Source organism: Prionailurus bengalensis, chromosome D2, assembly GCF_016509475.1.
Source record: "Prionailurus bengalensis isolate Pbe53 chromosome D2, Fcat_Pben_1.1_paternal_pri, whole genome shotgun sequence".
Taxonomy (NCBI): domain Eukaryota; kingdom Metazoa; phylum Chordata; class Mammalia; order Carnivora; family Felidae; genus Prionailurus; species Prionailurus bengalensis.
Window position 1 is genome coordinate 19,520,609 of NC_057351.1, and position 26,910 is coordinate 19,547,518.

General features: G+C 37.3%; 1 protein-coding gene across 3 annotated transcripts in view; it reads left to right on the forward strand.

The window, feature by feature from the left end:
* Window positions 1-14,043: 14,043 nt before the first annotated feature.
* UBE2D1 (ubiquitin conjugating enzyme E2 D1) overlaps window positions 14,044-26,910 on the forward strand; it is a 29,096-nt gene continuing 16,229 nt past the window's right edge. For 2 of the 3 annotated variants that reach the window (XM_043596371.1, XM_043596370.1), the window contains exon 1: window positions 14,053-14,298. Coding sequence is in view for 1 of the 3 variants with exons in the window: in XM_043596369.1 (XP_043452304.1) it covers window positions 14,275-14,298 (24 nt within the window). In the remaining 2 variants the exon portion in view is untranslated. Of the gene's footprint in view, window positions 14,299-26,910 lie in introns of all 3 variants that reach the window. The other variant, XM_043596369.1, reaches the window with a different exon arrangement.

The window sequence follows — 26,910 nt, forward strand, 5'->3', positions numbered from 1 at the left end:
GATTCTGTGTCTCCCTCTCTCTCTGCCCCTCCCCCACTTGCACTCCACATCTCTCTCTCTCTCTTAAAAGTGAATAAACATTTTAAAAAATTTTAAAAAAGAATAGGTGTTAATTCTTCTTTAAATGTTTGGTAGAATTGCCCTTGAAAGCCATCTGGCCCTGGACTCTTGTGTTTTGGGACATTTTTGATTACTGATTCAATATCTTTACTGGTTATGGGTCTGATCAAATTTTCTTTCTTCCTGTTTCAGTTTTGGTCGTTTATGTTTCTAGGAATTTGCCCATTTCTTCCAGATTGCCCAATTTATTGGCATACAATTACTCATAATATTTTCTTATTATTGTTTGTATTTCTGCAATGTTGGTTGTGTTGTCTCCTCTTTCATTCGTGATTTTATTTATTTGCATCCATTCCTTTTTCTTTTTGATAAAACTGGCTAGGAGTTTATCCATTTTGTTAATTCTTTCAAAGAACCCAGTTCTGGTTTCATTGATCTGTTCTACTGTTTTCTTTTGTTTTTGTTTTTTTTTTTTGATATCACCGATTTCTGCTCTAATTTTTATTATTTCCCATCTTCTGCTGGTTTTGGTCTTTATTTGCTGTTCTTTTTCCAGCTCTTTAAGGTGTTAGGTTAAGTTGTATATCTGAGACTTTTCTTCCTTCTTTAGGAAGGCCTAGATTGCTTTATACTTCCCTCTTATGGCCCCCTTTGCTGCATCCCAGAGGTTTTGGGCTGTCATGTTTTCATTTTCACTGGCTTCCGTGTACTTTTTAATTTTGTCTTTAATTTCTTGTTAATCCATTCATTCTTTACTAGGATGTTCTTTAATCTCCAAGTATTCATGATCTTTCCAAATTTTTTCTTGTGATTGATTTCAAGTTTCATAGCATCATGGTCTGAAAATATGATCTCAATCTTGTACTTGTTGGGGCTGATTTGTCTCCCAATGTGTGATCTATTCTGGAGAATGTTTCATGTGAAATCCAGAAGAATATGTATTCTGCTGTTTTAGGATGAATGTTCTGAATATATCTGTTATTTCCAGTTCAGTACGTCATTCAAAGCCAATGTTTCCTTGTTGATTTTCTGATTAGATGATCTGTCCATTGTTGTAAGTGAGGTGTTGAATACCCCTACTATTATGGTATTATTATCAATGAGTTTCTTTATGTTTGTGATTAACTGATTTAAATATTTGGGTACTATATGTTGGGAGCATAAATGTTTACAATTGTTAGATCTTGGTGGATAGACTGCTTAATTATGATATAATGCCCTTCTTCATCTCTTGTTACAGTCTTTATTTTAAAATCTAGCTTGTCTAAAACAGACACAAAGACCAATGGAATGGAATAGAGAACCCAGAATTGGACCCACAAATGTATGGCCAACTAATCTTTAAAGCAAGCAAGAGTATCCAATGAAAAAAAGACAGTCTCTTTAACAAATGGTGCCTGGAGAACTGGGCAGCAACATGCAGAAGAATGAAACTAGACCACTTTCTTACACCATACACAAAAATAAACTCAAAATGGATGAAAAACCTAAATGTGAGACAGGAAGCCATCAAAATACTAGAGGAGAAAACAGGAAAAAGCCTCTTTGACCTCAGCCGCAGCAATTTCTTGCTTGACACATCTCCAAAGGCAAGGGAATTAAAAGCAAAAATGAACTATTGGAACCACATCAAGATAAAAAGCTTCTGTACTGCAAAGGAAACAATCAGCAAAACTAAAGGTCAACTGACAGAATGGGAAAAGATATTTGTAAATGACATATCAGATAAAGGGTTAGTATCCAGAATCTATAAAGAACTTACCAAATTCAACACCCAAAAAACAAATAATCCAGTGAAGAAATGGGCAGAAGACATGAATAGACACTTTTCCAAGGAAGACATCCAGATGGCCTACAGACACATGAAAAGATGCTCAACATCACTCATCATCAGGGAAATACAAATCAGAACTACACTGAGATACCACTCACACCAGTCAGAGTGGCTAAAATGAACAAATCAGGAAACAATAGATGCTGGAGAGGATGTGGAGAAACGGGAATCCTTTTGCACTACTGGTGGGAATGCAAACTGGCACAGCCATTCTGGAAAACAGTGTGGAGGTTCCTCAAAAAAAAAAAAAAAAAACTACCCTATCACCCAGCAATAGCACTGCTAGGAATTTATCCAAAGGATAAGGAGTGCTGGTTCATAGTGGTACATGTACCCCAGGGTTTACAGCAGTGCTTTCAACAATAGCCAAATTATGGAATGAGCCTAAATGTCCAGCAGCTGATGAGTAGACATAGAAGAAGTGATTTATATATATAACGGAATACTACTTGGCAATGAGAAAGAATGAAATTATGCCCTTTGCAGCAACATGAATGGAACTGGAGAGTATTATGCTAAGTGAAATAAGTCAGTCAGAGAAAGATAGATATCATATGTTTTTACTCTATGGGAAACTTGAGAAACTTAATGGAAGACCATGGGTGAAGGGAAGGGGAAAAAATGGCTACAAACAGAGAGGGAGGGAGGCAAACCATAAGAGACTCTTAAATACAGAGAACAAACTGAGGGTTAGTGTGGGCAGTGGGAGAGAAGGGAAATAGGTGATGGGCATTGAGGAGGGCACTTGTTGGGATTAGCACTGTGTGTTGTATGTAAGCAATGAATCATGGGAATCTACCCCAAAACCAAGGGCACACTTTATACATTGTATGTTAGCCAATTTGACAATAAATTATATTAAAAAAATAAAATCTAGTTTGTCTGATATAAGTATGGCTACTCCAGCTTTCTTTTCATGACCATTAGCATGATAGTTCTCCATCCTCTTACTTTCAATCTGAAAGTGTCTTTAGGTCTAAAGTGGGCCTCTTGTAAACAGTATATAGATGGATCTTGTTTTCTTATCCATTCTGATACCCTATGTCTTTTGATCAGAGTGTTTAGTCCATTGACAGAGTGAGTTCTGAAAGGTATGAATTTAGTGCCATTAAGTTGCCTGTAGAGTTGGAGTTTCTGATGGTGTTTCTAGACTTTGTTGGTTTGGGTCTTTTTTGTTTTGTTTCTTCTTTTCTCCCCTCAGAGTCTCCCTTAAAATTTCTTGAAGGGTTGGTTTAGTGGTCATGAACTCCTTTAGTTTCTGTTTGTGAAGCTCTTTATCTCTCTTTCTATTTTGAATGACAGCCTTGCTGGATAAAGAATTCTTGACTGCATATTTTTCCAGTTCAGCAGGTTGAATATATCCTGCCACTCCTTTCTGGCCTGCTGAGTTTCTGTGGATAGGCCTGCTGCAAACCTGATCTGTCTTACCTTATAGGTTAAAGACTATTTTTCCCTTGTTGCTTTCATAATTCTTTCCTTGTCTGTGTATTTTATGAATTTGACTATGATATGCCTTGCTGATGGTCAGTTTTAGATGAATCTAATGGGAGTTTTCTGTGCTTGAATTTTGATGTCTGTGTCTTTTCCCAGTTTAGGAAAGTTTTCCACTATAATTTGTTCACCTAAACCTTCCACCCCCTTTTCTCTCTCTTCGTCTTTGGGGACTCCTATGATTCAGATGTTATTCCTTTTTAATAAGTGACTAATTTCTCTAATTATTGTATTGTGCTCTTTTGCCTTAGTTTCCCTCTTTTTCTCTTCTTCATTATTCTCCATAATTTTCTCTTCTATATCATTTTTTCTCTGCTTTGCTTTGTCCATCCCTGCACCATGGCATCCATTCAAGATTGCATCTTGGTTATAGCATTTTTAACTTTGTCCTGACTAGATTTTCCTTCTTTTATCTCTGAAGAAAGGGATTCTATGTGTTTTTCAACCCCAGCTAGTATTCATGGTTTTAAACTCTAGTTTAGACATCTCGCTTCTATCTGTGTTGAATAAGCCCTTAGCTCTCATTTCTTCCTGTTCTATCTTTTGGGGTTAATTTCTTCATTTCATCACTTTGGAGGAAGAAAAATAATAAGAAAATAATAATAATATAATAAAATAAAAATGAAGAATTAAAAAATTATGAACAACACAAAAAATCAAATAAAGAAACCTGGATGGTAGATGTGCTTTGGTCTGGTTGTTGAACAAAACTTGATAGAACAGAGAAAAAAGGGAAAGAACAGAAAGAAAAGAAAAAAAAGGGAAAAAAGTTAAGAAAAAAGGCAAAAAAGGTAAGAAAAAGTTTAAAAATTATAAAAAGTGTATATAATAAAATAGAATAAGATGAAATGCAGAAAGTGAAATAGAATAAAAAGATTTATAAAAAGAAAATATAGTAAAAAGAATTTGAAAACTTAAAAAAGAAAATAAAAATAAAATTTTCTCTTTCTGTATCCAAGAAAAAGAAAAGAAAGGAGAAAAAAACAACAATTTAAACAAAGACAGAAGCAAAAACAAAAAACAACAAACTAACCCAAATAGGTGCACCAGCAAACAGAATGAAACCCAAATGAAGTTACATCCAATTTCCCCTAGAACTCAAACTATGAAGCACTCTATAGTCTGTACACTAAGCAGGAAGAGTGACTTGTGCTGGTCTTCTAGTGCGATGTACTTGGAGGGCACAGATGGGTGGAGCTTGGTGTAAAGGCTCCATTCTCCACCTGGTGGCACTGTCTTGCTTACTGGGATGGATCTGTCTGGCACGTGTATGTTCGCATGTATGTGTGTGCATGGGAGGGGTGGTAATGGGTTCATCCAACTTCCTAGTGTCTGGCACAGGAAATTTGTGCTCTCATTGATCTGCAGTCAAGCACCCGTACCCTGTGTCCAAGCCATCAGTTTGCCTGGTGGCACCTCCCTCCCGAATTTTATCTCAGATGGGGCTATGTTTCCAAACTCCTTACTTCAGAGAACCTTGTGGCTTGGACCCACAACAGCTGGGTCCTGGTTTGCCCCAGGATAGGTTCATGTGGTTACCCAGTGGCAGAGATTCAGAGATTATGACAAATCATAACACATAGCCAGCTCCAGGTTTCACCACACTCTGGCACCTTTGTCCCACTACCAGCAAACATGGCAGCTCTCCAGTTTCCAATGGAACTTTTGCCTGTGGGGAGGCCATATGGCCTCTACCAAATGCACTCCAAGCAGGGGAACCGCTTCTCCCTGTGTGATGCACAGACTCCTCATACCTCACTGCCTGCTCCTGAGGATTCAGTCCTCACCAGAGCACTGCCAGGCATTGAGCTTCAGAATTTCTGACTCTGGGCTTCACTCTTTATAGAACCCTAATGGTAATTGAAATCTTCTCCTTTTTCCCTATCAATGGTTTTAGGGAATATATTTCTTGTTCAGTTCCTTGTGAGTGTTTCCACTCTTTCTCTTTCTCTCCTGCTACTTTCAGGAGGAGTGCTTTTCCTGCATGATCCCAGTGTGCTGCACTCTCCCTCTCTCTCTTTCTCTGTCCTCTCTCCAAAAACAGCTCCCTGCTCTCTGCAGCTTTTTCTCCTCCAGTTCACCTCTCTGCACTGTATGCTTGCTGAGTTCTTTGGCTCAACTTATGCATATTATTGTGTTAATTCTAAGATCAATTTCCTAGGTGTGCAAAATGGTTTGGTATTGATCTAGTTGTGCTTCAGGAAAGAGACAAGCTGAGAATTTCTATACTGCTTCGCCATCTTGGAAATCCTCACTCATAAAATACTTATTAAACAAAACAAAAAAGGGTAACTTTTCTGGTAGAATCCCCTAGACAGCACCTTAAATCAAATGATCAAAAAGAACACCATCATTAGTGGGTCAGATTGAATTTCAAATTAGTTGAGAAGTGTTACAGCATTGCTTCCCTAGTATTCTTGCCCAAATTGCATAACTTGGATCTAATCATGACAAGATATCAAATTAAGGAACATCCTACAAAGTAAATGACCTATAATCTTCAAAAGAGTAAAGGTCAATAAAGTTAGGAAAGACTGAAGAACAATTCCAGCTTGAAGAAGGCTAAAAGACATGACAACTAAAGGCAACACAATGGCGCCTGGGTGGCTCAGTTGGTTAGGCATCCGACTTCGGCTCAGGTCATGATCTTGCAGTTCATGAGTTTGAGCCCCATGTCTGTGCTGACAGCTCAGAGCCTGGAGCCTGCTTCAGATTCTGTGTCTCCCTCTCTCTCTGCCCCTCCCCCGTTCATGCTCTGTCTCTCTCTGTCCCAAAAATAAATAAACGTTGAAAAAATAAATAAATAAAAAAAGAATAAGTATTTTATACTACTTTCAATTTTTATTTAAGCCTAAGATTCTGTTTTTTAAATTAGAAACTCTGTAGTCTAGCTAGTCTGCCCATTTCCTAATACCAGCTCCACCATTTATGAGCCAAATTCTATGTATTGCATTTTATTTTATTTTATTTTATTTTATTTTATTTTATTTTATATGAAATTAATTGTCAAATTGGTTTCCATACAACACCCAGTGCTCATCCCAACAGGTGCCCTCCTCAATACCCATCGCCTGCCCTCCCCTCCCTCCCACCCCCCATCAGCCCTCAGTTTGTTCTCAGTTCTTAAGAGTCTCTTATGGTTTGGCTCCCTCCCTGTCTAATTTTTTTTTTTTACTCTTTCCCCTCCCCCATGGTCTTCTGTTAAGGTTCTCAGGATCCACATAAGAGTGAAAACATATAGTATCTGTCTTTCTTTGTATGACTTATTTCACTTAGCATAACACTCTCCAGTTCCATCCATGTTGCTACAAAAGGCCATATTTCATTCTTTCTCATTGCCATGTAGTATTCCATTGTGTATATAAACCACAATTTCTTTATCCATTCGTCAGTTGGTGAACATTTAGGCTCTTTCCATAATTTGGCTATTGTTGTATTGCATTTTAATTATTTATAAGAGATAGGTTTGTTACAGGATTAAATGAGATAATACAAGTAAGACTTCAAAAAAACCCAAAGAATTATAATTGATATTAACAAATATTTAACTATTTAAAAAATTAGGGAGGAAAGGACAGGGAAAGAAAAGACAATGTAAATTGTAAACAAATAGCAAAATGGTAGACCTAAACTCAGTGATATCAAATATAAATGAGTTAAACATTCAAGTTAAAAAAGCATAGATTGCCAGACTGATTGGAAAGAGAGCCCAACTGTATGTGTCTAAAAGAAACTAACTTTAAATATAAAGACACAAATAAATTAAAAGTAAATGGATAGAAAAAAATATACCAAGTAAGTATCACAAAAATGGACTATATTAATATCACACAATTAGACTTCAAGACAAAGTGTACAACCCCAAATAAGAAGGACCTTATTGGAAAGATAAAATAGTCAGTCATTAAGTAGACTTAATAATCATAGATATATATGCATCTGATACTGGAGCTTCAAAATCTATGAAGCAAAATTTGAAAGAACTGAGGGGAGAAATAGACAAATCTATAGTCAGTTGGAGATTTTTATCATTCTTCTTGGTAATTGGAAGAACTGGACAAAAATTACTAAGGACAAAGAAGATTTGACCTGATTGATAGTTCTTCAAGTCTGTACCCAACACTTGCAAAAGTTACATTTTTTGCAAGTGTATATGGAATGTTCTCCCAGTGGGGGCATGAAATAAGAATCACCTTCAAAAGATTGAATATTACAGAGTATATTCTCTGACCACAACGACTTAGAAATTAGTAACAATATGATGTCTAGAAAAGCCTAAATATTTAGAAATTAAACCATACTACACTGTATGTTGATTAACTTGAATTTAAATTAAAAACAACAACAACAAAGCAAAACATTATAACTCCAAATAACACATAGAAAGGTTGAAGAAGAGCACAAGTGAAAACTAAAAATTATCCAACCACTTTGGAAAACTTTTTGGTGGTTTCTTATATACATATATACTATTGTCTCCTTTTTTCCATAACATATACACTGTTCTATCGCCCAGCAATTCCAATCCTAAGATTTTGTCCTAGAGAAATGTCAACAATTTGTCTATAAAACAAGATGTACATGAATATTCATGGCATCTTTATTTATAATAAATCCAAACTGGAAACAACCCAAATGTTCATCAACCTGAGACAGGAGAAAAAAAAATTAGTATATTCATGCCATAAATATTACTCAGCAATGAAAAAGAATGAACTGCTGATCATATAACATGGGAAAACCTCAAAAACATTATGTAAGCTTAAAAATTAAAACAGTAGAGTATGTATTGTATTTTTCTATGCACATGACATTGAAAAACAGACAAAACTAATCTATGGTGATAGAAATCAGAAAAGTGGTTCCCTGTGGGACCAGAAGGGGTGTCTAGGGAATTTTCTGAAGTGATAGAAGTGTTTTATGTCTTGATTGTGATGTTGTTATACAGGTATATTCACTTGTCAAAACTCATAAAATTGTACACTTATATGTATGTGTCTCACTGTGTGTAAATTTTAACTCATTTTTGAAAAGATATTTTTCCATATATTCCTAGAATTCATGTTCTACTGAGATAATCAGTCATGAATAAGATAAGTGATATCCTTAAATTTCAAATATGTTGCTTCTGGAATTAAAAGAATAATATAAATATTAATAAAACCACCTCAGTGAATAGAGGTAGAAGAGGATCTCATAAAGCATGTATCATTTGAAATGGATCTTGAAGGTTGTGTAGCAGTTTTTCAGGTGAATGGTGGGAGGTCATTCTATGCAGACAGAATGCATTGTGCAAAGGCACATGACATTGACTATAGAGTGTAAGCTAAAGATGGAAAGGAGGGGTTCAAGGACAAATTGCAATGGGCATTTTGGAGTAAGCTGAAGCATTGGGCTTCCATAACACAAACCTATAGAGGTTTTAAAGCAATGGAATGATATGATTAATGTGTCTTTTAGTAGTATGTAGGATATCCTGGAATAGGAAGAAATTGATGCCAATGTCCTGGACTCTCAATGCCTTTTGAATGAAATTGCTCTGAGCATATCCCCTGCTTGAGTGTGTATTTTAGTTATCTGTCAAATGATGATCAGGACTGTACACTGAATGACCCTAAAGGTTTTCTCTGGGTTTCCTTGCAATGAGCTACCTGCAACTAGTGCTTCTCCATAGTGGTAGCATCTAAACATGCCTCACTTCTGACATGGTACCCAAATGCTATAAGCTTGGGAGAGCAACTTCCCAAAGTAACTGGTGACCAATTCCAGACTGTTTCTCCCTTATTTACAAGGACACTACCATACTTTCCCTATAAAAAGGAAGAGTAATATGGGGGTAGGATCCCACTTTCTAAAGCACAAAAATGGTACATCAAAATAGCCCAAATATATCTCTCTTCAGGATGAGATCTTGTTGGTGTGTTTCAGAAGTCTCTTTGTCCAAAAATATTTCAAACTCTACACACCTGATTGGACCAGGGGTAGGTCAACCCATACGTTGTTCACTAGCTGACAATTCATAGCCTAGAGTAACAAGGTGATTTGTATCATTGACATTCTTCCTTTTGGGGCAATGAAATAGGGAGTACTAAAAGGTACTTGACCATTTAGCAGCAGGAGCAGTTTTTGGAAGAGTGTCAAAAAATGAGTGTCAAAAAGTGCAAACCCAAGCCAAGTATAATAGAAGCTAAGAAGGAGCTGAAAAAAGGAGAATGGGCCAATGTGCAGAGAGAATGGAGACCCCAGGAAAGGGAAAGTAAGAGTACTCAGCCTCCATACCTGTCTTAGGTTTTTTTTTTTGGGGGGGGGGGGCGAGGTTACATGGAGGAATTCCAAATTAACTTTAAAGTCCCATAGATTATTTCTATCATTTTTCCACTAGCCTATTCCCTTGGACATTTTCCTTTAAGTTACATGAGTAGAATTCTGTTCTTTACTCTTTGTAAGCCTTTAGGATGCTATGGTAGCTATTGTTTTGGGCTTCCTGAAAAGCTTTCCACCACTCTTACCTTGTAGTAAAAGTCTGATCCCTGGCCACAGGGAAGAAAGGTGGACATGTCAAATAGGCTTTTAGAAATATAAGACTGAAACTGGAGTGAGAGTTTGGGCTGGAAAGAGATCATCATCATATAGATAAAAACAAGGAAGTAATTTTTTTTCTATTAGTTTTTATTTTAATTCTAGTTAGTTAACATACAATGTTATCTTAGTTTCAGATGTACAATATAGTGAATAAATACTTCCATATATCACCATATGTTCATGATGACAGGTGCACACCTTAATCCCCATCACCTATTTAACCCATCCCCCTACACACCTCCCCTCTGGTAACTATCAATTTGTTCTCTATAATTAAGAGTCTGTTTCTTGATTTTTTTCCCTCTCTCTCTGTCTTATTTTTCCCTTTGTTTATTTGTTTTGTTTCTTAAATTCTACATGAGTGGAATTATATGGTATTCATTTTCTCTGACTGACTTATTTTGTTTAGCATTATACTCTCTCGCTCCATCCATGTCATTGCAAATGGCAACATTTCATTCTTTTTTATGGCTGAATAATATTCCAGTGTGTGTGTGTGTGTGTGTGTGTGTAATCACCTCTTCTTTTTTTTTTTTTTTGCATTAAATCTGTATATATATTTGGATAATATAGACATTTTATTTTTTTTTTTTATTTTTTTTTTTCTGAAATTTATTGACAAATTGGTTTCCATACAACACCCAGTGCTCATCCCAAAAGGTGCCCTCCTCAATACCCATCACCCACCCTCTCCTCCCTCCCACCCCCCATCAACCCTCAGTTTGTTCTCAGTTTTTAACAGTCTCTTATGCTTTGGCTCTCTCCCATTCTAACCTCTTTTTTTTTTTTTTCCTTCCCCTCCCCCATGGGTTCCTGTTCAGTTTCTCAGGATCCACATAAGAGTGAAACCATATGGTATCTGTCTTTCTCTGTATGGCTTATTTCACTTAGCATCACACTCTCCAGTTCCATCCACGTTGCTACAAAAGGCCATATTTCATTTTTTCTCATTGCCACGTAATATTCCATTGTGTATATAAACCACAATTTCTTTATCCATTCATCAGTTGATGGACATTTAGGCTCTTTCCATAATTTGGCTATTGTTGAGAGTGCTGCTATGAACATTGGGGTACAAGTGGCCCTATGCATCAGTACTCCTGTATCCCTTGGATAAATTCCTAGCAGTGCTATTGCTGGGTCATAGGGTAGGTCTATTTTTAATTTTCTGAGGAACCTCCACACTGCTTTCCAGAGCGGCTGCACCAATTTGCATTCCCACCAACAGTGCAAGAGGGTTCCCGTTTCTCCACATCCTCTCCAGCATCTATAATCTCCTGATTTGTTCATTTTGGCCACTCTGACTGGCGTGTAATCACCTCTTCTTTATCCATTCGTCAATTAATGGATATGTGGGCTGCTTCCATGTCTTGGCTATTGTAAATAATGCTGCTATAAACATAGGGGTGCATGTATCCCTTTGAATTAGTGTTCTTGTATTCTTTGGGCAAAAAACCCAGTAGTGCAATTAATAGATCATAAGGTAGTTCTATTTTTAACTTTTTGAGGAACCTCCATACTGTTTTCCACAGTGGCTGCATCAGTTTGCAGTGCAAAAGGGTTCCCCTTTCTCTGTATCCTTACCAACATCTGTTGTTTCTTGTTTCTTTGTTGTTTCTTGTATTTTTGATTTTAGCCATCCTGACAGGTATAAGTTGATGCCTCATTATAGTTTGGATTTGCATTTCCCTAATGATGAGTGATGTTGAGCATCTTTCATGTACTGTTGGCCATCTGGATGTCTTCTTTGGAGAAATGTCTGTTCATGTCTTCTGCTCACTTTTAATTGGATTATTTGTGTGTGTGTTGAGTTTTATAACTTCTCTATATATTTGGATACTAACTCTTTATCGAATATGTCATTTGCAAATGCCTTCTCCCATTCTGTATGTTGCCTTTTAATTTTGGTGATTGTTTCCTTTGCTGTGCAGAAACTTTTTATTTTGATATAGTCTCAATGGTTTATTTTTGCTTTTGTTTCCCTTGCTTCAGGGGACATAACTAGAAAAAAGTTACTACAGCCAATGTCAAAGAGGTTACTGCCTGTGTTCTAGGACTTTTAGGGCTTCATGTCTCACATTTAGGTCTTTCATCCATTTTGAATTTATTTTTGTGTATAGTGTAAAAAAGTGGTCCAGTTTCATTCTTTTGCATGTTGCTATCCAGTTTTCCCAATACCATTTGGTGAAGAGACTGTCATTTTCCCATTGGATATTCTTTCCTGCTTTGTCAAAGATTAATTGACCATATAACTGTGGTTTATTTCTGGATTTTCTATTCTGTAGTATTGATCTGTGTGTCTTTTTTTTGTACCAGTACCATACTGTTTTGACTACTATAGCTTCAAGTAATACAACTTGAAGCCCAGAATTGTGCTGCCTCCAGCTTTGCTTTTCTTTTTTAAGTTTGCTTTGGATATTCAAGTTTTTTTGTTGGTTTCATATAAATTTTAGGATTGTTTGTTCTAGCTCTCTGAAAAAAAATGCTGTTTGAATTTTGATAGGGATTGCATTAAATGTACAGATTGCTTTGTATTGCGAAGTAAGGTTTTTAAGTTTATTTTGAGAAAGCGAGAGAGAGAGAGAGAGAGAGAGGGAGAGGGAAAGAGAAAATTCTAAGAAGGCTCTATGCTGACAGCATAGATGTGGGGCTCGACCTCACAAACCATGAAATCATGACCTGAGCCAAAATCAAGAGCCCCACGCTTCACCAAATGAGCCACCCAGGTGCTCCCCGAAGGGAAGTAATTTTTATAGAAAACTTCCAACATATTAGGTACTGGCACATTATATATATCAATACCAATTAATTTTGATACATCCAAGGATGTATTGACAGAGGAGGGAACTGAGGTTTAAAGAGTTTAAAGTGGCTTAGCCACTGTCATGCAATGGGTAGGGGTCAGAGTGATCAGTCTACAAAGCCCATGCCCCTCCATCAACCCTGGGGTGCCTCCCAGTTTATGGGAGTTCAGGAGGTCTATCTTCTAGGAAGATATTAATGATGAGATCAAGACTTGGAATTCTGGGGCACTCCAGCTCTTGAGAAGAGGAGCTAGCCAAAGAAAAGGGAAAGACCCACCATGGTGCTATGGGTGTGGGTGAGTACTTTGAAAAGCAAAAGGGTGTTCAGCCGTCAAATGGTTCAAAAACATCAGGAAGGATGAGGAGTGAATTGGATCTGGTAATTAGAAGCTCAAGTGTGACCTTGGTGAAAACCAATTCTGCTGGTGCTGAAAGTAGAAGCCAAGTTTAAATTTTTTTTTTAATGTTTATTTATTATTGAGAAACAGAGAGAGACTGAGCATGAGCATGGGAGGGGCAGAGAGAAGGGGAGACACAGAATCTGAAGTAGGCTTCAGGCTCTAAGCCGTCTGCACAGAGCCGGACCAGGGGCTCCAACTCACAAATCCTCACAAACCTGAGATCATGACCTGAGCTGGAAGTCAGACGCTTAACTGATTTAGCCACCAGGAGCCCCAGTATAAGCCAGGTTTTAATGAGCACACAAGTTCATAAGAATTGAGGGAGTGAGGAGTGTCAGTAGACCGTATTGAGTATGGGCTGTGACAACAAGGTTAGGAGCCAATAGTGATGGCATACCTCAGAATTTGGAGTTCCAAGGAGGAGCAGGCATGAGGGATTAGCAGTGGATAGAGCAGGATAGAGTGGGCGCCTTTTGAAATAGGAACTAAGGAGGTAAGAAAGGAGTCATAATTGGTAGGTCTGTGCATGTGTGAGAAATTTGGGCAGTTTATACGGTTGAAAGTGAAATCTACAAAAGTAAAAATAAAGGATCAGCTGCAGCACATATTGGAAATCCCTGTAAGCTTACAAATTTCTAATTTGTTATCCCTCTTTTACAGATTCGGTACTTCAGGTTCAGTAACTTGATCAAAATCAAATTGCAAAGACCAACTCATGACCGCGAAGTTCTTAACCTAGGTTGAAGTCAGCAGTAACTCGACCTCGCCAGCGGCCGGCGGCCCGGGACACGGCTGGAACTACACTTCCCAGTGTGCCAAGCTGGGCGGGGCGCGAGCGGGGAGGGCGCAGGCTCCTTCCCAGAAGCAAAAGCGGAAACAAAAGAGTCTCGCCGGCGTCCCCTCCCGCACACTCGCGCACACTCGCGCTCGGGCGCACTCGAAACAGGCACCGGCTGCCGGAGCGAGTTGGCGAGCAGCGAGCCGGGGACCTGCAGGGTTGATCCAGCCGAGCGGAGAGCGAACAGAGCCCACGACGACCCTACGTCCCCGAACCCTGCAGCCGCCCCCAACCGGCCGGTGTCCCCGCCGCCCTCCCTGACCCATGGCGCTGAAGAGGATTCAGAAAGTGAGTGCGGAGGCCAGGCCTGGAGCGGCGGGGTGCGCTTTGGCTCCCTGTCCACACTCACCCGGGCGATGGTCCCGAAAGACGCGCTGAGAGGGCACGAGATGGTAGGGTGGGCGGGGATCCGGCCAGAGATGCCGGCCCGGCCAGAGGGCACTGGATAGGTGAGGTGGGAGCAGGAGCAGGTCCCCGGTGGCCGGAGGTGCTTGGAGGCGGGGGCCCCGCTGCGGGCTCGCGCAGGAGCTGAGCCGGGAGCCCTAGGGTGGAGATCCTTCTCGGGCTTCAGACCTTCCCGAAATCTGTGCTTCACGGTCACGACTGGATTTTGCCCTATACCGGTCTAGTTTTGGCCCCTGTCATGCTATTTCCTCCACGCTGTTTCTTAAGCGCGTTCTCTTATGTTCTTGCTTCCCCGGGCTCCGGGAGAGGGCAAGGAAGGTGTGGTGGGCCTGCAGCCTTTCTCCTCGGTACTGTGGGTTTGTTCTTTTTCTCCTCTGCGGTTGGCTCCTGCTCAGATCCCCGAACGGGCTGGAAAAGCCCATTTGGGGCCCAGAAGCCAGGAGAAGCCTCTTTGCCTCTTCTATTTTGGTACCTCTTCTGCTGCCACTTCAGGTCACATAGCTGTAGTGAAAACATAGTTGCTGATACACAACAAGATGACCTCCTGGCTGTGATTCATCGTGAGTCAAGCCAAACAGGTTTTTTACCCCTTATGATAAACTTACATGTAAAGTTCGAAACACAAAGAAACTGCCACAGTTTAAGTTGTTTGATGCTTTGACACATGAGTATAGAATGAAGAAGAAATGTGTATGTTCATTCGACAAATATTTATCCATTCCAACTCTGTGTAAGGAATTATCTTCTCTTGCATAATACTGTATTTATTGCTACTGTTTCAGATGTGGACATCCCACAAAATTGGGGTTGGGGCATTTTTTTTTCTGTTCAATTTTATTTTTTGTTGGGTTATTGGTCTGTTCACTGACACAAGTTTTAAAAAGGTTTTATAGCTATAGTTTATGTGGAGAACACTGAGAATTTATATCTTAAATGGGGAATGTTTCAGCAAGTTAAGCCAACAACAGACAGCATGCCTTGTAAATAATTTTAGAAGAAATCAGTGCTACAGAAAATTTTTATTAGGTTTTTCAGGCATGAAGTGATAGAGATATATATACATTTGTGCTGTCATCTTCTAGTACAGAGGGCAGCAACTTTCAGGTCCAGACTTTTTTGTTGTTCAAACACTGAATCTGTAAAATACTGTGTTTGTGTGTGTGCGCATGCCATTTGAGGGTCTTTCACTATAAAACTAACATCATTAAAACTAACTAATTAACTTTCACTATAAAGCTAACACTCCACATCTATTGATTAATGTTTTCTGATTTGAAGATAATGCAATTATACATTCAAAATTATACTAGTTTTGAAGCCCTAATCAGCATCTTTGCCATGCCTTGTATACTTACAAATGATGATGTAATACTGGCTTACATTTGAATTAAACAACACACATGTTCCAAGGAAGTTTTAAAATTCCATTTCCTCCTTTCCTACTTGTGACAATTCTTCATAAGACTTTGCATATACCATTGCTTTAAATAATGTAGAATTTGTCCACAGCAAGTAGACAAAGAAAATGGACACTATTTGTGAATACTTTACCGGGCAGTTGTCAGTCACCATGCTGAACCAATGTATTTGGCTTATATTTAGAATATGGAATACACCCAAATCATATTTTTAATTTATAACAGAGTTGCCTGGTAAAAAATAAAATCACATAAAATTGATGTTAGGCCTGTAACAAATTGATATTTTGGAGAATAAATTGGGGATCACATAATGTCGCATCTCTATGTGTCAGTCTTTGGCTTTCCTTTTTTGTTATCAGAAAAGTTGACTTGCACAAATCTCCCTTTCCACTAGTCACATGTTCCATTCCCTCAAACTTTAAGGGGTGTTATTTTGTTTGATTTCCCACTTTTCTTACTTTTCACACCTTGATTAGAAACCAGTTCCAGGTAAGGTGTGCTGTTTGCCTTATGAACAGTAACAAAGCCTTTTTTTATATCATCAGTATATAAATTTATATTTGAATCTTGGCATGTTCCAACCAAAGAAGATGAATATTAAAGAAGATGAATATTAACTTTTGGCCTTTCTCTGTAAGTGTATGAAAATAACACTATCCAATACCTTCCAGGTCATTGGGTTGTGATTTTCCTTTCCTAAAGTGGGAGACCTTAAAGTTGTGTAGAACTACTGAGAACTCTGCATTTTGGAGTTGAATGGAGGGTAGGGGCAGCTTCAGAATAGCTTTGGAACTGCTTCTAGGGTAGCGTATTAGAAATAACTGTGGGACGTTTTCAGACTGTCCCCACTGTTGTAAATGGAAAGATGTTGAATCCCTCAGATAGGCTGGGGTGGAAAGAAGGTTGAGAATTATTATTCAGAGAAGGAACCTGAGGCCAGGAGTGAAGGAATGCTTTGTTTAAGTTAATCTCTGAAGAAGTGACTTGAGAATGTTGAAAAAGTCATGACTTCACATTTCTTTACCTCATGTGAAAAGATTAAAGATGGTTGAATTAAAATTGTATGTATATACGAAGCATGTAGATATCAATGCTTAAAATATATTTTTATAGTAAAGTATGCTAAATGACTTAATACTCTTATTTAGACATCCAGTGCCAGTTTTGCATTTCAGCTCATAAATTTACACACCCATGCCCTATTTTTTGATACAGTAGAAGATGTTATCACAGTCACCTAAATCACTAAAGGGAGAAAGTTTGGACAAAGTCTGAGGAAAGATACCTAAGATATATTTGAAAAAAGAGGATAGTTTTTTAGCTGGGCATCTATTATTTTCTAGAATTATTTCTAAGTGTTTCTCTTATCAATACTATGTTTAATCCTTGATAAGCTTTTGTTGGAAATCACTTTTAAAATTATGAATGTTATGTCATAATACTGCATGTTTTGAAAACCAGAAGAAAAACAGGAGATCCTAATATAGTCATTATTATCATCTTAGTATATTTTTTTCTAGATTTTTTCTATTTGATAAATTGAAGTTATGATCATCATACTATCATGATATGATATTATTGCTTTTTTGGTCTTTTGAAAAGTGAAACAAAGAAGTTTTGTTTTGCAAATATAGCAACACAGATAACTACTCCTTAGTGTATAATTCTATCCTCAAAATGGAATATTTGCTTTTTTTTTTTTTTTTAATTTTTTTTTTTCAACGTTTATTTATTTTTGGGACAGAGAGAGACAGAGCATGAACGGGAGGAGGGGCAGAGAGAGAGGGAGACACAGAATCGGAAACAGGCTCCAGGCTCCGAGCCATCAGCCCAGAGCCCGATGCGGGGCTCGAACTCCCGGACTGCGAGATCGTGACCTGGCTGAAGTCGGACGCTTAACCGACTGCGCCACCCAGGCGCCCCTGGAATATTTGCTTTTTTAATAGTAATTTGACTTAAACTTCTTATGTAAGAAGATTAAAATACAACTTTATAAATGTTTTGAGCTGCTGAATTTTTTTATTTGTACAATTCCACAATATACTCTTTATATCAGTCTGGGAGATCTTAGGATACTTAAAAAAACAGCCAAGCCCTTTGTGGATAGAGCATCAAAGAGAAGAAGATCTGTTTTTTTATTTCTCGCTCTGTGACTTACTAGTCTGTTTCCCTATCCATATAATGATACTGTAGCTAAGTACAACCAGCATGTAATATATAATGATTACTCTGTGATAGATGCTGTTCTAAGTGTTTGACATACATTAATTGATTTAACCATTAGTGAATCCAAGAAGTTGAAATAATTATTTTCCCTGTTTTGCAAATGATGCAGCAGAGGCACAGAAAGTTGAGTAATGTATTGAGAATCACATATCTAATAAGTGGCAGTTCTAGGGTTCAAAACCAGGCAGTTGGCTTCAGATTCCATGCTATTAACCATTTTAGTACATGGCTTTTCTTATCCAAATGGACTTATATCTATTGTATTTAAATTGATAGACATATAGAGTCAAGTGAGTTTATGGTCATGATTTGCAAACTGGACTATTCTATACATATGTAAAGTGGTATTTAAACCTTGGCATATTTAATCATTTTCACTGATGCATCACACTGTGTTGTGCATTTTAAATCTCTGGTCTCAAGTAACATATGCTGAATCATTTAACATGGTAAATGGGTAATATAACTTTGTTTATTCTTGTTCTATCACTTAAAATTTTTCTCCTCCAAAGGGATTTAGAATAATTGTTTGGAATTTATAAATATTCTGTCAAAGTATCATTTCATTGTGAAGTTTTCATTTGAGAAAACTATTTATGAACTGATACAGCTGTTTAGTCCCTCTAGTGGCTTTGAGTAGCAGTCGACTGTTCAGATGACACAAATGTTAGGAAGACTTGCAGATTACAAGATTAGGTCTAGGACTCCAGATTCTTTCAGTAAAGAAGGATACAACTTTGGGGCACCAGGGTGGCTCAATCTGTTAAGCATCCACTTTGGCTCAGGTCATGATCTCACAGTTCGTGGGTTTGAACTCCACGTCAGGGTCTGAGCTAGAAGCTCAGAGCCTGGAGCCTGCTTTGGATTCTGTCTCCCTCTCTCTGCCCCTCCCCCACTCATGTTCTGTCTCTGTCTCTCAAAAATAAATAAACGTTAAAAAAAAGGATATAATTTTAACAAAAATTTTAGAAAGGAAGAACACAGTATTTATGCTTCTTGGTAGATGAAGTGGTTTTCCTTGAGATGAAAGGAAGAAAGTGTTCTTTTTCTAAAAAGCCACAATGTCAGTTTTTTTGGCTTCTAAATCTTTGCAATTAAGCTCAATCTTCCTTTTACCCTGGGTATCATGTATTTTTCTTTCTTAATCACAACAAAAGTGTAAAAAAACAAGATAACCTATTATAGGTAAAGAGTTCTGAGGTCCTTCTCTGTGGAAATAAATAGCATAGATCTAAATGAAGCTGTTTATGCCTATTTTAGGAAGCCAAACACATATTATAAAAACCAAGTTAGCAAGATGTGGGATTGCCCCCACTAAAGCAGAGTAGCATCCTTACATGCTTTAGTTCCCTGAAATACACATAGAAAGCATATTTAATGAGTGCTACTAATCAAAATAATAAGCCTGATACTTTCCATCAAACTGAATTAATGGTTGTCTATGATGTATTAGCTCTCCTGTCTTCCCACCTTCTTTTTAACAGTGGGTGAACTGATATTATATTAATTAAAAACAGGTATTGAGATACTTGTCCTGTCTCCTCTTAACCTTGTGATGCTGGAATAAAAGATGCTAGAATATACAATCCAGATTTTCAGGGAATTGGAGGGATCCTCAGGCTACCTCAGAACATCTGTCTGAAGGCAAAACAGGTTCTATTTCTAGCCACTCTTGGTCAAGATGGCTTCTGAAAAGCTGAACTTTTTCTGCATTTAATTGGTTCTGGGATGAATTTGAAGGTTCTGTTAAACACATTACACAGTATTAGAGGCTACTATGTTCTGGAGTTGTCCTTTGTATGGGGAGGAAGCTACCATCCTGAAGCTTAGTTTAGTGCTACCCATCATGTTTCTGGATGTTTCCTCCACTGCTCTCTATTCATATTATTCTGTTTTTTGTTTTGTTTTGTTTTGTTTTGTTTTGTGGCTCTTTCCCTTCAGTGTACCACATTGCTTATTAGATGCCTAGTATCCTTTCGGATTTATGAAAACCTTTCCAACAGGGATAAGGTTGGTGTGTTGCTTCCTTCACTTTAAACTTACTTAGTAGTGCAAACAATCTGATGATTCTCAGTGCAAATGACTACCTCCTTATGTGAGCAGAGTCTGGATTTTGTTTAGAGGGAACCAAAAAGACCTGATGGCCTGTGCTCATTGTTCTTCTCTAAACCAGTAAAATTCTGGCCTGTGTTTTTGCTTCCCCTAAATTTTGATGTGTTGTATTTTCATTTAGTTAAAAATATTTCCTAATTTCCCATTTGATTCTTCAACCCTTGAGTTATTTAGAAGTATATTATTTATTCTCCCAATACTTGTGATTTTACAGATAGTTTTCTTCACTTTTCGGTCTTTTTTTTTTTTTTTTTTTTTTTTTTTTTATGTTTATTATTGAGAGAAACAGAGCCTGCATGGGAGGGGCAGACAGAGACGGGGACAGAGGATCTGAAGTGGGCTTCCCTCTGACAGCAGAGCCCAAGGTGGGGCTCAGAATGACAAACTGCCAGGACCTGACCTGAGCCGAAGTCAGACCCTTAACCTACTGAGCCACCCAGGCGCCCCCAGATAGCTTTCTGTTATTGATTCTGAGTTAATTCCGTTATGAACAAAGAAATTGTTATTTGACTCCTTTTCAATATTTGGGATTTGTTTTATGGCCCAGTATATGGTCTGTACTTTATCCTTCCATAATAGTGATGCCCTTCAGATGCCCAACATAGCTTTGAATGAAAATATTTAATGAATTCCAGACTTCATTTTGCCAGTTTCTGGTTGGTGTCTGTAGAGCCTAGCTTATTTCTAAGGAATGAATGCCAAACCTTCCCGATGTCTTCTTGCACTTTTATGAGCTTCCAGAACAGGAGTGAAGATCCTTAGGTAAAATTAATATTATCAGAAATATATGCCACACATTCGTATGTGTGTATATATAGAGAGAGCAAATGGACATACATACACATAGAAACACATATACATATATATGTATATATATATTCACATATACAGTATAAAGTACTGTAGCCTTGGAAACCATTCTATTTGCTACAAACTGCCAATGCTCATTGTTTTCTACTAAAAGTTGTAGCATTTGTGATATATAACCACAGTATTCAAGAATAGTGCTGAGTGATACTGATTAATTGATTTATTATGCAAATACTTATTAAGTGCCTGCTATATAACAGTTATTTGGGATAGAACTGTAAGAAATGATACATAATAAATATTTGGCAAATATTGAAAGATATGTTGGTCTTTTAAGTAGTTTTTAAGAAATAGGCTGCTAACTTTTATTCTTTCATTTTTTTTCTTTCTTTTTTTCCTGAAGCACCTTTCTTGGTTACTATGAAGTAAATAGTAACTTTTAATAATGTAGCATTGAAAATGCTCTATGTTGCATGTTACATTATGTGTTAGAATTGTATTATGCATTTTGAAAAGTTGTCTGTAATTTTTTATCATGTTTTTCTTGCCTCTCAGAGTATCTTTAAACAAAAACACTCCTCAAAGCTTATGGAGTAGTGTTCATTTCTAACCTTTTGTAAAATTAGAGTTCCTGGGAAAAGATAAAAAGAATCCCTTTTCATTTCCTCACTTGTCACACTTTTGTGTTTCTTGAGTATGGCTGAAACTGTACAAATGGCCTTAATTCAAGTACCAGAGTATTGTTGGCTCCAATATTGATTGAGAATAATGGGCTGTAGTTACTGTAGCCTTGAGGTGAGTATTGTTTCAGGGTGGGGAGAGTGCTGGAGTGGAAATCAGATGGTCTGAGCCTTTGTTCTAACTTTGGCTTTATGACCTTGGCCAAGATACTCATAGTCTTTATTTTCTTTATCTAGAAATGATGCATTGAACTAGATCATTTCCGTGGTCCTTTCTGATTTATAATGAGTCTTTTAAGATGTCTTACTCTTTGATTAAAAAGCAGTTATTTGTGATGCAAATAAGATATATTTCTGTTTTTGTACCAGTATCATAACAAGCTTTTCTAATTCCATTTAGCTTCCATCTGTTTCACAGGTATCTTTAAAGTATAGAGATCGTTTTATCCACATATTTAGAAAACTGCCTTATACAGCTACCTTCCATGTAGTAGATTTTTTTTGGATTCTAGTTAATGCATTTATGGAGCACCTTCTGTATATAAGGCATATACAAAATGAAATAAGGAGATACATGGAAAAGTGATGTATAGCTAGCATGAACCTAAGAAATTTAAAACTATTAATAGTGAGAAAGATACCATAATTATTAGGTAGACTTATGAAAGTACAATAAGGAAAATGTAACGTATTTGAACAGAAAGAGAGTTGAAGGTGGGAGAGACCAAATTTATTTAGGGAAGATCAGGAAAAATATTATGCAGATGGAATTAGATATAGGTTTGGAAGAATGGGTAGCATTTTTAAAGATGAGGTTCATAAAGGAAGGTACAGAAATGAAAGCACCAGAAAGTACTTGTCTTGTTTAGGAAGGAACAGATAATCCTGCCTTTGGGAAGCATTTGGGGAATAGTAGACATACAAGTTCATACAGTGGAGGGCCTTGAAGACTCATCATGAGAAATGTGTACTTAATGCTTCAAATTTGGGAAAGTTTGGGAAGCCATTGAAGTTTCTTGAGTAAGGAAGTAACATTCTTAATCATATTCTTAGGTATCCATTCTTGCCCTCATAGAACATAGGATTGTTTACCATTTATAATTACAAATCTGATGAATGTCATAGTATAGAGTTCTCTGGGAATATAGCAGGGACCCTTTGAAGTGTTCAAGCAAAACCTTAAGAAAATGTGTTTAAGATGAGACTTTAAAGGTAAAAGGAAAGTAGGTAAAGTGAATGAGTGTGTGTGTGGTGGGGAGGTGCTTAGGAGTCTTCTATCTAAAAGGAAACAAGGGACAAAATAGCATTTGGGGGACTTTAAAGTTATGATTGGTATGGAGAGCATTGGGGGAAAATGGTTGCAGAGAGGAGTCAGATGCTAGAAGGCCTGGTAATAAGCCATTTTAAGGATTTATAAATTTTATGTTAAAGCTAATGAAAAATATTGAAAGGGTTCAACTTGGTTTGAGAAGATGATTTTAACTACAGTGTCTTGGTAGAAAAATAGGACAAGTCAGTTAACCCACTACACTTGTTTAAGTGAGATCCAAAGAGGGTCTGAGCTAGGATGGTGGCAGAAGACATTTGGAAAGAGGGTTATATGAGAAACCCTGGCCTTTTTGAGTTGGTCTGACCCACCCATGCCTACTTGGCCTTTCAGATCAGATCTCTAAAGCTCGGTGGTCAAGGCAGTCTCTTCAGACCCCTACTACCCAATTTGTTCTCAGATACTTTAATAGTGTCTCCCTGATTTGAACCTTTGGCTTCTTATGCTGAAATGCCTCATCTTGCTCTTCTCAGACTTTTTTTGTCCATTGGACCTCAGTTTTTTATATTCTGGGACCCTTTCAGTGGGAGGGATTTGGACTGAAGGAGAATCTGAACAACTTGTACTGATTAATATGAGGGATGGGAGAGTGGGGTGGGATATGATGAAGGAATCAGATGGTGATTCTAAAGTTTAGAGTTTGGATTACTGGAAAAAGTATATTTTTATCATAATACTTCATAAAGAAGACTGAAATACAGTTTTTACTGGGATATCTTAGATTTATCTGAGATGCATTTTTATTTATGTAATTCCTGTGATGGAAATATATGTAAAGGAGGTGACTGGGAGTCTTCTCTTTAAGAGGAAACTATGTTTTAAACTACAGGCAAGATAATATTGTGGGAAATTGAAAGTCATTATGACTGCTGTAGAAATCACCGGGAAAAAGTGGTTGCAGATCTGAGATATTGGGTAGATGATGTCCCTAATCTTGACCTCAAACATTTATTCCAAATTATGCTCTTTATAACTCTGGTTCAGTAAATACTATTTTGATATAACAAAGTCAGTAGCATAACTGCTTTCTTCATCTTTTTTTGTGTGGAATTTGGCTGCATTATTATTATTGATTGATTGACTGATTTTTTAATAAATAGCCTTTACCAGAGATATCTGATCCAGAGACAGTGAAGCAGCTAGGACCATTGTGTTGAAATGAGTAGTTCCTATGACTTAATCAATTGGATGCCATCAGCGTTTTGAAGTCTTCCAGGAAAAATCTGCATGGTTAATAATAAAGCTGTTCTTTAATTCAAGAGTTTAAGGAGGTTCTGTATATGGAGACCTTTCTGACAATTGTTTGATATCTCTATTGAAATAGCTCTAGTCAGCTGGATAAGGAGACCAGAGTCTGAACTGTAAGCCTGTGAAATGTTTATTTACAGACAAATCAAATATAGCTCATATATCCCTTTAGAGACAACATCAAAAATACAATGTGGTAAGAATCACTGTCTTGTTTTAGGAGTTTTCAGGTAAAGATAGTTGTGTCACATGAATTAATTGCCTGTTGAGCCACGGTTTATGAAATAATGTTTTCATATGCTTTGGGTTCGGTAATTTAGATTTTGGACTGCAAATCAGTCCCTATGAACAGGCTGTGCATTAATGTCCTTTACACACATCCAGTGGGGTATATATTGTATCTATTACAGAGATTTAGACCTTCTGAACATTGATTGAAGCTAGAGAACAACCAAGCTTTTTCAGTCTGGTCAGCATAATTTTTTAGAGAATATTTACTGCATAGTGTCATATTAAATTTGATGGTAAATAAGGCAGCTCTGACTTGTTAGCTTTCATTCTCCACTGTTCAGGTTGGACTGTTAGCCTTCTGGGAACTGAGAGATTAATGCAAGCCTCTCTTCTCTTAGATTCCCTTCTTTGTTTCCTTTTATTTGTTCACTTTCTTTGAATTAGGCTGCCTCATCTACTATTAGATTTTTAAATTCCCTAGAGGCAGGGACTGTGTCTAGGTTGGTTTTATGGAGAACACTCAGCATATTGTGGGGGTGTTATAAACATGCCATCTGTATCAATTTAAAATTCAGTTTCAGACCTCTTAGTACTTTCCTTTGTGTCTACTTGGTTATAGAAATCTGAACTGGAATAGAGGTGCTTAGCCATGTAAGGCTATATAAATCCATTAAGTACACATTTTTGTGGACGTATAATGCTTCTATAGTTCCAGTCAAAATCTGCCTTTCATATACAATATCTTATATTTTTATCTTTAAATTTAGATACCCTAATTAGTTTTTTTATTTGAATGTTAATCACATTGGAATAGAAAATTGCTTCACTGAAAGATTACTTTTGTCTGGAGCATCTTTCACCAGTTTGATGGTATTTATTGCCTGATCTGTGTTTAGGTATAAGGTTAGTTTGTTTTAAGCTTACTTTGTCTCAAAGGAGAAGAAGGAAATTAGATCAACTATGTATTTCAATTTTACATTTTAAAAGTCACTGGAAATGAAATTGGAAGATACACCCATACATTAGACACACACACACACACACACACACACACACACACACACACACCCCACATAGTCTGTTAACTATAATGAATTTCTTTTCATATATGGATTCATAACTAGTCTCATTGTTTGATAGACATCTGTTAACATTAGAAGATTTCTACATATTTCTGTTAGGTATATACCTGACAGTAAACTTGCTGGGTCATTAAGTATTCCTGTGTTTACCTTTGGTAGTTAATGTCAAACTTTGCCTCATTCACCAGCAGCATGAGAGTTCCAGTTGCCTACCATCTTTGCCAACACTTAAATTTTTTCTGGCTTTTTCACTTTAACTATTCTGCTGGGTTTGTAGTGGCATCACATTTTGGTTTTAATTACATTTTTCGTTGATGCCTAATGAAGCCAAGCCCCTTCTCATATATGTATTGGCTGTTTGGATAGTCTTGTCTTGTCTTGTCTTTTCCTTTCCTTTTCTCTTCTCTTTTTCTTCCTTCCTTCCTCCCTCCTTTCCTCTTTCTTTCTTTCTTTCTTTCTTTCTTTCTTTCTTTCTTTCACAGTCTCTTTTATAAAGTGCCTGTTCGAATCTGTCTTTTAAAAATTGATCTGTAGATAAAGATTTTACATATTCTGGATGTGGTTCTTTTGTCAGATATGTATATTACAAATATTTTCTTCTGTTTGATGGTTTGCTTGCCCTTTAATACTTTTAATGTGTCTTTCGATGAACAAATGTTCTTGATTTTAGTCCAGTCCAAATTTTTTATTTTTTCCCTTATGGGTAGTGCTCTTTGTTTGTGTCCTGCTTAAGAAGTTTCTGTCTCCTCCAAGGTCATGAAGACATTTTATGTTTCCTTTTAAAAGCATTATTTTAGGGGCGCCTGGGTGGCACAGTCGGTTAAGCGTCTGACTTCAGCCAGGTCGCGATCTCGCGGTCCGTGAGTTCGAGCCCCGCGTCGGGCTCTGGGCTGATGGCTCAGAGTCTGGAGCCTGTTTCTGATTCTGTGTCTCCCTCTCTCTCTGCCCCTCCCCCGTTCATGCTTTGTCTCTCTCTGTCCCAAAAGTAAAATAAAATGTTTAAAAATAAATAAATAAAAATAAAAGCATTATTTTATCTTTTAAATGTAAACCTATGATCTATTTAGAATTGACTTTTGGATATGGTTTGAAGTGGGAGAGGTCAAGGTTTATATTTTTCCCTTATGGATACCCAGAGGACCATCTATTGAAAAAATTTTTCTTTTCCTCCATTAGAATGCTGCTGACTTCACTTTTAATTTTTGAAGGCTAGGTTTGCCATTGTTTTCTTTCCATTTGAAATACATTGATAAATAAAGTAAATACTCATGGTCCCACTCATATGTCAAACACCATCACTTTTGCTTCTACATCAAAAGTGCTATTTGTTTATCAGAAATAGTGATAATATCCTAAGT